The following is an 11,985-nucleotide window of genomic DNA, read 5'->3' as shown; positions in this document are numbered from 1 at the left end:
TTCAAGCACCAAAAGGTTTATTGCAGGCAGGTTTGGTTACAAAAATAAAATGACTTCAATACTTGTACTGATCAGAAAATCTAAAATACAACATCATCATTTCCAGCTACAAGCACAAAATGAAAAACATAAACCTTTCTGAACTAAATTTAACCAATAAATCAGCAGTGCACAATATTCATATTCATATTCATATGAGCAGTTCTGCTCAACCTGCCCGACATCTGGACAATCAGAATCTGATCCCAGGGATGTTGCTGCATGAGGTTTTTTTAACAGTATCTCATTACACATTTACTGAGATACACACTTTAACATCTGAGAGGCGGTCAGTCCAAAGAAACTGTGAAAGCCACTGTGAGGGTGACCTTTAATTACGATGTAGGAAAGTCTTGAAAATCACTGGAACACCTCTTAAATCTCTGTGAATTTAGACCACATGAGTCTGATAGCAGCCTGATCCGACAGATGCAGGAATGAAAATGTCAGGCTGACAACTGACGGCTTTATCTCATCAACTGAAGCTACGCCTGAGACGCCTCGTGACGTCAGAATTTTCCTGCCCTCTACGGAAGGTGGTCAGATACAAGCTGAAAATGTTTAAATATGAGCAAAAACTGCACGTCTTTATGAATATGCTTCACAAACGAACACAGACGAGAGGAAATAGAAGAAAACTGGACTTTCTGGCGAGTTCAGGCCGAGTTGGTTCATTGGCTGTTTGGGGCAAAAAATGGCGCCATCTTTTTTTCCCTCCTTCACTCGCCTCTCTACTTCCCCTTCACCTCCTCTCTCCTCCCTTCAGAGAGGGAAACAGGGAGGCGAAGGAGGAGGAAATAAATGAGAGATTAGCTGCTGACAGGCGGCGTCTGTAGATCCCTGCTTTGCTGAGTCACCACTTCTCAGCCTCTATACATAGTTCAACACAAGGCTTCATCCCGTCAACTCAAGCTGTTAACACACACACACACACACACACACACACACACACACACACACACACACACAAACACTCGAAATCCAGCTGTGGCTCCAGCTCCACATTACAGGGGAGTCAGTGGTGCGACAACATGGCGTTGTCCTCGTCATCGATGAGCTGACTCACGACACGGATGTGAGAGATCTTCTTCACTGCCTTGTGAAACACGTGCTTCACGTCCTTTGACTCGTCCTTCACGACGCTGATGCTGAGAGGGGGAGAGAGGATGGGAGGGAGTCAGGAGGAAGAAGGACAAAATTTAGCACAACATACATAAAATACATAAAAATAAAGGAATCATTCAAGGGATAAAGGGATAAATATACTTTTAAGGTCATGTTGACAGCCAGCAGTTGCTATGTTTTTTAAAAAGAACTTGTAAAGTAGAAGAACTGAGTTTTGTAAGTGACCAACAATTCAAACAGTAATCCAGATGTTTTTTATTTTATGGACAAAATCCACTGTTCACTGTAGAAACATGACCCACTCAGAAATATTTACTTACTTTTCTTTGTCAGAAGAAATTTAAAAGTAGCGTAAATAAAGTGTTTATTTCTCTAATAATGATGAAATTTTATTCGCACCAGATCGATCTCAGTGGGTCACGTTCAGGATGCGACTCAATGCAAACGAGCTGCAGTGACGCCTCGAGACGGCTCAAAGGGCGAGTCCAGTTGCCAACCAAGCAGCTAATGTTATACATTTTCTTTGGAATGCATAACATTACCTCAGTTTTTCTTCTTTGCAAGTAGTTCCTGCTGTTGTTTCTCGGCTTTCCGTTTCTTGTACTGGGCTATCTCGGCCATCTGCAGCCCGTGAATCGTTTGCCTGTCGGGGCGAAGTTAACGGTGTGAACATAAAAGCAGACCATAACATAAGAACATAAGAGCAGCTACAGTGGCTACATGAGAGGATAGCATCGCTTTCTGTTATGAATAAAGGTCTGGGGATTATTCTGGGGGTGTTCCTACCCGGACTTGACTTCTGGAGGAACAGGCAGAGGTTTGGTAAATCCATCCCTCCCTACAAGCCAGTACGTCTCCTCAGCTCCTTTCCCCTGAGAAAGAGGAAGTCAGTGAAAGACTGCCCTTCATCCACAGGCTGAAATATCACTGTCCTGATGAAGGTCTTACCTTGACTTCGGTCTTGCCTCTCAGCTCGACCTTGTAGCCGAGGTTTAGGTCCCGCAGGATCTTCACTGTGCTCTGGTGGACGTGGATCCTGTAGGCTGCAGCAAACAGAAAAATCTTCGCTGTAATTCCCAGGTGTTTGGGAATAAGTACAATTAGACAAAAAACAGCAGTAATTTTTCCGTCAATGTTACTCACGCAGGCCGCTGGACTCCATACGAGAGGCGGTGTTCACTGTGTCTCCAAACAGACAGTACCGCGGCATGGTGAGACCTACCACACCAGCCACACATGGACCTGGATATTTAGAAAAACACTGATCTGAACACTTCCTCCACCTCTGGCAGCTGGTAGTTTTATCAAATCACACCTCACACCACAATTTGAAATCCTATTTTCTCACCGGTGTGCAGTCCTATACGTATCCTGACAGGAACGTCAGGCATGTGTCTCATTTTGAAGGTTCCCACAGCGCTCAGGATGTCAAGGGCCATGTTGGCTATCTCTGCAGCATGGCGGTTGCCGTTTGGGACAGGAACACCTGACGCTACCATGTAAGCATCGCCGATAGTCTCCACCTGGAGTGAAACAGAGCAAAAGAGGCAACAGTGTGATCTAATGAGACTTAACGCCTGGCGACATAATATTTGTAGCAGCAGTGAATAAAAGATGCAGCACCTTGTAGACGTCGTGGTTCCCTATGATGGCGTCAAAGATCGTGTAGAGGTTGTTGAGCAGGTCGACCACCTCGATGGGTTCACTGTTGGCTGAGATGGTGGTGAAGCCGACGATGTCGCTGAAGTAAAGCGACACGCTGTCAAAATACTCTGGTTCGACGGTACCGCCCACCTTCAGAGCCTCGGCCACAGAGCTGAGGAAGGACAAACACCAGATTTAAATGTGTGAAGTCTGCAGGTGATCGTAGAGATAATTTGAGATGTGAAAAAACAACATGGGGAGCAGCATTTAGCGTCTATGTAAAACATATCTGGGACAAACTCCCATTTTATTAAGTGCGTCTTTGTTAACTCACGGAGGCAGCATCTGTGTCAGCAGCTTCTCCGTCTTCTGTTTCTCGATCTCCAGCTCCTCCGTTCGCTCCCTGATCAGCTCCTCCAGGTTAGACGAGTACTGCTCCAGCATCCTCAGCATGGAGTCGATGATGTTGGTCTTCTTCCCCTTGTTGATGTTCTTAAACTGAGCGGAGAGCAGGAGAGAACAAAGAACAATATTGACTCCGAGATTGATTTTTACACAGCAAAATAGAGCATTAACAACCCAATATGCTACAATTATCCGGTGTTTTGTTCATTATTTTCTTATTTTAGGGTTTGAAAACCATGTAAAAAAAAACATTTACACCACCTAGGACATGGAAATTCTTCATTCTGAATGACTTTTTTTGAATGTGAGCAGTTTATTAATGGATAGCGACATTCAACAATAGACTGATAAGACATTTTCTAGCCCAGAATCCAGCCCACCTGGTCAAAGATCTCCTCAAAGCACGGCCTCTTGTCCGGCTGTTCGTTCCAGCACTGTTTCATCAGCTGGATGCACTCTAACGGAGCGTAGTCTGGACTGACCACCGGGCGACACAGAGGAGGAGGTTTACGCAGCTTCTCGATTATGTCTAAAACACAGAGAAACGTCGGCTGTGATGGCAATGTTGGCCAACGAGTGAAACAGGTTCAAATTTAAAGATTAAGTCTGGGTAGCATGCTAGCTGCTTGGTGAGACTTTGCTAACATCAGAATGCTAACATGCTAACAATGTTGGCATGCTGATATTTAGCCGTTAATGTTTGCCATGTTGGAAAACAAATTGGGTTCATCCAGTAGAAAGTCAGAATACATGCTGTTGTCTTTCAGGTCAGAGAGTTTCAGTTCTCTGAGTTTGTTTGTGGAGTAGTTTTCTTGCCTGTGGCGGACAGGTCCATCATGCAGAACGGAGGCCCTCTGATCACCACCTCCTGCATGACGATTGCAAAGCTGTACACATCGCCGGGCATGGTGCCGTGGAGCCCCGGCTGCCCGGGCATCCTCAGGATCTCTGGAGCCGTCCACAGCAGCTCTGGAAGGCACAGAACAGCAGTTTTAGTGAAGGTCTGCATGATGAGAAACAGAACGTGACCCCCGGATCGTAATCTCTCACCGTCTGCAGGGGGTTCGATGTAGGGGAACCTCTGAGCCTCCAGAACCTCATTGTAGCCGTAGTCCGTGATCTTCAGCACAAAACGCCCGTCCACCACACAGTTACGGGACTTCAGACGACTGTGAGACACTCCGCGGTGGTGGAGGTACTTCATACCCTGAGACAGAATACCAACAAGTCCAGATACTTTCGACTTGAGTCTTTCCTTTTCATGCTGCTTTATACTCCTACTCCACATTCCAGATGGAAATACTGTACTTTTTACTCTTGTACATTTATTTATAGTTAGTAATCACTTTAGAAAACATACAAAGAGCTTTCAGAATATGATGTTTTGTTTACTGACCTTAATCAAATCCAACACCAGAGATGACTTGAACATCCAGTCCAGTTTGACGTCGTCGTTTAGCAGCAGGTCCTCCAAACTTCCTCTGGAGCAGAACTCGGTTACGATGGCGAACACGCCACAGTCATGAAAGAAGCCCAGGAAAGGATTGATGTTCTCATGACGCATGTCCTTCATCTGCCACCAAGAAACCCCCCCCCAGTACTTTAGGATGCTGGTTTGTTATTAGCTGTGTTTTTCATGACTTGTGCGTTGTTAATTACAGATACTAAGGAGACACAACGTCAAATACCAGTTCGAACACATTGCTGGTTTTGGGGTTGATGCTGCTAAACGTTCCATTAGGGAGTCTCTTCAGCCACGCCCAGTCACCCTGGAGGACAGAAACCCCAAACAGCGGGTTAACAATATGTCCCCAAACCATCAAAGGTTGATGGCCTTTCAACTCTTTTTCTTATGATAGTTGTTCATTTTATCAAATTATAGTCCTGGATATTCTGAAAAAGAAAACATGAAATACATCGATAGTTTTGAAGCTAATGAGGTACTTTGAGAGGCTGATGAATAGAAGCAGTACAAAAACGCAGAATTTGGCCTTTTCGGTTTGGCTTCTCCCACCTTATTACAGGTGAACAGGGTAAAAAAATTAACAATGATATCACCATGAAATGTACCAAGCTGATTACTTACGAGAGATTAATTATTTCTTGTGTCTGGCCTTACGTCTTTACATTTACAATTAACATTGTACCTCATATATTAAACTGACTGTCTCACCTCATAAATGACGACGTTGGAGTTCTCGTAGGTGGCCGGTGTTTGCGTGGAGACTGGCGACGTGACGCTGCGCTCTGACACACTCCTCATGTTGCTGGCCCTGCTGTCGTCCAGACTCAGCTTCTGTAAGGATTCACGTTCAGGATGGGAAACAGGTGATTAGTTTGAACCAGGTAACCTCAACATGGATCTATTTAGCTGAAATTGATACTTCCTCTTGTGTAGCTTTATTTGTATAATAAAAACATCGGACAGGAGCTGACCTTGTTGCTAAGTGACGGGTTTATGAATGTGACGTCATCCAGAGTCAGCAAGATCTTGTTTGGACCCTTAACCAGTCGAATCTGATTGATGCGTTGCCTAGGCAACAAAAGACGAGTGGAGAGACAGTAAGAGTGACCTGTAATTAATTTTAATTTGAATTAAAATGATAATCTAGACCTTCCAGACATGACTTCAGACTTCCTGCTGGCTTTGTACCTGACACAGTAAATCAACACCACTGTAAAAACAGAGGCGGCCAGCGTTCCGAAGAAAATGGTGATGGTTGAGAACAGATCCACCCCTACAACAAAAAAAGACAAAATGTAAGTTTTGGGGAAACAACGAAAAACCTAATTAAAGAACACACACTGTGATCTTGAAGTCAGCAGTCAGTCTCAACAGTGTCTTCCTAACCTCCAGAGCAGATGACTCCAGGAGTAAACCAGCAGGAGGAGTCCTTCCTGGGCTGGTGGCTGCGAGGGAAGTGGATATCTCGGCCCAGGAATCGCACCATCCCGACCTCCATGTCGATCCTGTCAATCAGTTCGATCAAGTTATTAATGCAACAGTAACACCTGATATGGCATTGTCTTTGTTTGTATGGGTGTAGGCACACCTTAGAACACTGCAACCGAAAAAATGGGTTGCACTGAAAGCACTAAATGTATTAGTGAATGATTTCAGTATTGCAACAGAAACTCCAACACCAACCACCTGATCCCAGTTCTCATATACCTGTATGTTGGCTTCAGCTCCCAGGAGAGTCCATCTGTGTCCAGTATGAGGTAGTCCAGCAGAGCTGCTCCAGAGCTGTTGGTTTTGATGGGGTGGCTGAAGCCCTGCAACGCAAATAAGATAAAGCAGAGGCTACTACTGCATATTTTTTTTCTAAAAATTGTTTTAAAAACTCTCCTCTTAGTACCTGGAAGGCCAGGTTGTGGGTGTGTCTTGCCAGGTTTCCCCCAGACATCCACCCCCCTGACTGACGAACGCGATGCACCATGTGAGCCATGAAGAGGACGGAGCTGTAGATGGTGCCAAAGAGAGGAGACACCTGCAGGAAACAGATTTCAGCTCAAACTGCCTGGCTCAAGGGCATCTCAACAGTGCACAGGCCATCTTCTGTACACTTCCATGCATCACCTGCTGTGGCTTCAGCGTCCTGGCCACCTCTCTCCTCTCCATGGCCTCTCTGTAGGCCTCGTAGAACGACACCTGGGGTGAGTCAATGGTGACGGTCAGCACGGCGTCGTAGGCCCGCAGCAGTTTGCTGTTGCTCTTCAAAGCCGGGTAGGTCACGTTGCGGTAGGGCAGGCTGTAGAGGAGGGTGTCGTAGGGCACGAAGACCAGGGAGCCGTCAATCATCTGCATGTCGTAGGCCGTCTCCAAGAGCAGCTTCTGGGCTTCCCCGCCAATCAGCGCCGAGTGCATGCAGAGGATCACAACTAGGACGAGACATGAAAGTGAGCTGCAGGTGACACGTTTCTAACACTGAAGTGACATGATTGTGTAGTTTAAAAAAAATAAATAAATAAGTCAAATATTTTAAAAATACGGTCTGTAGCGAGGTCCTTTTTGAGGTTCTGAACACCAGAAGTATATTGGTACTCACCTCGTAATTCTCTCATCTTGCGAACCTTGGCCAGAGTTCGTCTTACGCTGTGAGGTGTGTTCTCCATAAAGCTGACCAGTTTGACTGGCAAACCATGGCTCCTCAGCGAATCAGCTACCTAGACAGGAAAGACACAACACATGTCCCAGCAAAGTGTTGGTTTTCCTGTCCTTCAACAGTGTTATTGGATTTAGGATCTAGGCAGCTACTTGCCAACGAACCATCCATCCATCCATTATCTATACCGCCTATCCCTTTCGGGGTTGCGGGGGACTGGAGCCTATCCCAGCTACAATGGGCGAGAGGCGGGGTACAACCTGAGCCGGTTGCCAGCCGATTGCAGGGCCACATACAAAGACAGACAAACATTCACACTCACACTCACACCCACACCTACGGACAATTTAGAGTCACCAATTAACCTAATGAGCATGTTTTTGGTCTGTGGGAGGAAGCCGGAGAGAACCCACACATGCACGGGAAGAACATGCAAACTTCACACAGAAAGGCCCTGTCTGACCCGGGGATCGAACCAGCAACCTTCTTGCTGTGAGGCACGCGCACTACCTGCTGCGCCACCGTGCAGCCCCCGCCAACGAACCAATAGCTGTTTTTTGCAGAAATGTGAGAAATTGAAAATATTCACACCTTGGTGGCCGTCTCCACCCAGATGTCCTCTGAGGACGAGATGATGCCAATATGGGCCAACCTGAAGTAGTTCATTATGCTGAGCAGCACCCAGGTGGGCCTTGGCATGGACCGGGCAAAGGTTGGGTGGCTCCGAACGTCATCCAGCTCATAGCCAACACAACCCCAAGGAAACAATGCCTGGAGGAGGAGAGTAAAGCAGAAATGGACATATCACAGTTGGAAAGACAGGAAAAACAATTATTTATTAATCCCTCTAAAATACCATTCACACAGAAACATCACTCACCTTGTTCCAGCCTTTGCTCAGCATTGAAGCGGCGTCACAGTATCCGGGGTTGGCTGGTCCAATGTAAGCTGCAGCCTTGGTGTGGAAACCCATGAAGGCCTCCAGAGCCCTCGATGTGTCACATGGTTCCTGCACAGTGACAGTCAATCAAGTTAACCAAGCCTGTAGCTGCACCTCACTCACTTTTGTTTGTCTTCTCAGCTTGGTTTGTAAACTCATTATGCGTCTTGCATAATCATTAATGGCTACAGAGCCAGGCTAGCTGTTTCCACCTGTTTCCAGTTTTCACGCTAAGCTAAGTTAATTACATCCTAGTTATGTACATAATGCATGAACATTAGATTGATACCACACTTCTCAGCTCCTACCCCTCTTGGTTTCTTTTCTGCTTAGTAATGCTACCTTAGCTAACTTGGCGAACTTATTGACCTCAGCTAACATAGCTCCTGTAGCTAACAGAAAAGTGCTGGTTTTCGGCACACAGATGTTAAACTGTGGCAGTTGCTCCACTATGTTTGGTGCTTTAATTCACATTATTTTCAGGCTGATGAAGCTGACATCAGCATCGTACCTGCAGCACAGCATAGTCGAACGTTGCGGCATACGACAGCAAGGGGTCTCTGTTGATGCGGTTGACGGCGAGCTGTGCCGCCACACTTGGAAGGGCCTTGGCAAAGAGAGGGTCACATCCCCACGGCCCCACCACCCCAACCTTAAACAAGGCTCCCTGTACTGGGCAGGGCAGTAAACACAGGGAGGCCAAGAGAACCAGGAGGAACCTCTGGGACCCATGGAGGTCGATGTCAGGAGCTTTGCCTGGTGTCTGCTTCCATGTTTGAGGTAAGGTGATGAAGGCACGGTGCTGTGATTGCATCTCAAGGCTCACCACCTCCAGATCTCAACAAGAACCTGGAGGAAGATGGTCTGAAGGTGCTGATCCTTGGAACAATGAAGGATTTGGAGAAAAGTAGAAGTGAGACATATTCTTCCGCTGTGATAGCTCTTGAATCAGAAGCTAAAGCTTTACTTAAAGCATGAGGTCATTACGAGGAACATGATCTCTCTACTTTTATTCACGGAGTATTTATAGTAAAGCCTAAAGAGCAAGAGGAGTCAAAGGAACTGCTGGACGACTGCTTTTCTCAGAAGAGTCTGCAGAATGTTTGCAGTGCTGGCATACAGACAGTAAAGCACAAACAAGTCTTAACATAAAGTGGAAGATAGCTGACAATGTTTTGACTCTTTATGTTATTTTAATGGAAACCAAAGTCTTACAGGAGCAGTTTTAGTGACTTCAGACTCAGAGATTGTACCTGGCTCAGTCAGCTTCAACGGGATTATCTGCTGTGACACTCTCATACCTTCATTGTCTCATAATACTCACTGAGAAAACACAATATCCAAGTGGATATTGCCCAAAAGTGCAATTATTGCTTGATCTACTTGTGCGGTGAGCAAGTTTTGAAGACCCTTTAATGGTGGCCATTTTCTTGGATGTTAAACATGTGTGCAGATGAAGTGTCAGAATCTGAATACAGAATACGTGTTTTCATGTCTGCAACTTCAGCTGTGATGGAATGTGACTAAATACATTTAAGTACTTTACAAATGTGAGTCTTTTTTAAACAAAGAAACAACAACCCAATCATCCTACAACATATACTGTGTTTCCTCTGTTATTCTGGTTAAAGGTTTCCTACTGTTCATTGATGAGATGGACGGGTCTTCCTTCCACACTCAGGCGCCACAGCGACGGATAGTTTCATCACTTCCTCTTTTGTTTATATCCAGAAAAGCTATGAGGGCGCATACATGAACGTTTACAGCTCGTACGTGTGTGTGTCAGACAACCTAGAACAAGTGTGTGACCTGTCCTGTCAGATTATATCAAATCCAATCAGGACCTTTGCAGCTGTAAGCCGCAGTGACTGAAGTGATGATGATCATTATTATCACTGTTATCAGGCTGCTGTAGCGAAACACTATGAACTCATCAACGCAGGTTTTAACTTCCAGTTTTGTCCAGTGAGACGTGGAAATGTTTGATTTTCTTTATGTTTTTAGATATTTGTGCACAAACCAGATGATTGAGAGGAATGTAGTCCATCACACTGGTCTGAGTCCACCTATGTGCACACGTGGTATTTAATAGCAGTTTTTACAATCCCTGTAAATCCCTTTATACTTTATACTCTCTCATTTTAAAATCATGCTTTACTGTGGTCTTTCAAGTACAGAAGAATAAATTCTACCACTATACAATTTGTGTTATGTTTCAGGTAGGATTAGGACTCAACAGCAGACATGCAGACAGGGAGTCAGGGTAAAAATAGGAATGTGCAAAGAGGAAACTCGTAGCTGGAAAGTCCTGGAAACAGCAGGCGAGGCACGAGGTTCTGAGGTGGAGAGCAGTTCAGGGATACGCTGGAGCGCACAGAGCTCAGGTGGTGTGAGCATGCTGGAGCTGGAGATCGGTGCTGGTGAACTCATTGATCCAAAAAGGGAAAAAGACACGAGATCAGACACTGGAGGACAAACACTAGATAATTACTTAACACTGGCAACGAGTCTTCAGCAGGCCACAGTCTTTATACTGTGCTGATTATGATGAGTCCCAGCTGAGTAGGAGCCAGCTCCCAGCCACCTGGAGAACCACACCCAGCCTCTGCCAAACAAGGAAACACAGGAAACACAGCCCCACACCTCTCCACAGCATGTGAGAAAAACAAAGTTTGTCAAACCACCACAATCTGAAGCGCTTTCATTCACCTGTAAACATAAAATAATGATAATTACTTGGGTCCCTGCAATTAGTTGCTTGCAAACTGCAGCTAAATTTGCAAGTTCTGCAAGGGTTCCTGCACGTTCATGCAGATTGCATGATTAGATTGCATGTTGCAGACCTGGTGAAACACACTCTGTGATGGACAGTGTTTGGTTTTTTTTGCACACCTCCTTCCCCTTCCCTCCATGTCCTTTTATAACACAGCACAGAGCTACTGTAGAAGCTAGAGGGCAGCATGACACAGAAACACCAGCTGGCCTCTCCAGACAGAAAACTGTTGTGTGTGCAATTTTCTGGAAGAAAACAGACATTTCTACTTGACTCGAGCCCCTCTCCTTCAGTATAATGGGTGATATAAAGTTACAAGCTGTTGCACAATGTGGCAGAACAAACTGCACATTTCTGCAGGATAAACGTCACTGTTCTGGCTTCTTTGTGGGACTGAGGGATTTAACTCGATTATATGATTCAGCATTTTGCTCCTTTTTTATCAGGCTCACTCTGTCCTTTGGGCTTTGCTCGGCTGCCATTATTCAGACACAAAATTTAACATTTTCTTCCCTAAATGTCAAAAACAAAAGTGAAGTCATAAGAGATAAGGAAAAGTACAAGTAAAGGTATCAAAATATGGATTTTCTCTAAGCATCTACATGAGAATAAATTGCTGCTGGGCGTTTTATGTTCCTCAGCGTGAGGTTTGGATAACAGAGTTGTAACTTGTATCCTATTTTATACACTATATCATACTCTCTGACTCTGTCTGCCAACATTGTGTCAAAACCACAGACAGATCAGTCCAGATGTGGAGTCCTGACCTGCGAGATGAACCCTCTGACTCCACTAACGCTGCAGTGAGCGTTTAAATACAGGCCGCTTTAATATCCTTTAAAACAATAATGTTCAGAATTATGTTTGAGAGCACAAATGAAATAAGAGCAAACTCCATCCACTGGTTAGCTCCGTTGTCATGATGTGACCTCAGAATGGACCTCAGATGCTGA

At 45.3% G+C, this 11,985-nt stretch overlaps 1 protein-coding gene across 2 annotated transcripts; it reads right to left on the bottom strand.

Moving 5' to 3' along the window:
- gc2 (guanylyl cyclase 2) lies at nt 1–9,158 on the bottom strand. Of its 2 annotated transcripts, XM_070993544.1 has the most exons (24): nt 8,771–9,158; nt 8,200–8,328; nt 7,911–8,090; nt 7,263–7,380; nt 6,794–7,095; nt 6,573–6,704; nt 6,386–6,489; nt 6,065–6,183; nt 5,867–5,951; nt 5,650–5,746; nt 5,387–5,509; nt 4,902–4,982; nt 4,610–4,786; nt 4,264–4,420; nt 4,030–4,182; nt 3,594–3,742; nt 3,143–3,306; nt 2,788–2,980; nt 2,513–2,687; nt 2,308–2,406; nt 2,113–2,207; nt 1,951–2,036; nt 1,707–1,807; nt 1,075–1,187 (listed from the first exon to the last, which is right to left on the bottom strand). In XM_070993544.1, the coding sequence occupies exons 1-23, from the start codon at nt 9,071–9,073 to the stop codon at nt 1,708–1,710; spliced, it is 3,321 nt and encodes a 1,106-aa protein (XP_070849645.1). In that variant the 5' UTR covers nt 9,074–9,158; the 3' UTR covers nt 1,075–1,187; nt 1,707. The 2 variants fall into 2 exon arrangements, with proteins under 2 accessions (XP_070849644.1, XP_070849645.1); XM_070993543.1 differs by lacking the exon at nt 1,707–1,807 and having other exon boundaries at nt 1–1,187.
- Nucleotides 9,159–11,985: the final 2,827 nt, after the last annotated feature.

This window comes from Chaetodon trifascialis, chromosome 23 (genome assembly GCF_039877785.1).
Source record: "Chaetodon trifascialis isolate fChaTrf1 chromosome 23, fChaTrf1.hap1, whole genome shotgun sequence".
Taxonomy (NCBI): domain Eukaryota; kingdom Metazoa; phylum Chordata; class Actinopteri; order Chaetodontiformes; family Chaetodontidae; genus Chaetodon; species Chaetodon trifascialis.
Note: the sequence above shows the minus strand (reverse complement) of the source record. Positions and strands in the feature narration are given on the sequence as shown.

Coding starts and splice junctions, on each gene's coding strand:
- gc2 (XM_070993543.1), bottom strand. CDS start 9,073: ATGCAATCACAGCACCGTGCCTTCATCACCTTACCTCAAACATGGAAG. Junction 3,307..3,593: donor TTGAGGAGATCTTTGACCAG/GTGGGCTGGATT, acceptor CTCTCCGCTCAG/TTTAAGAACATCAACAAGGG. Junction 2,037..2,112: donor GAGGCAAGACCGAAGTCAAG/GTAAGACCTTCA, acceptor CCTCTTTCTCAG/GGGAAAGGAGCTGAGGAGAC.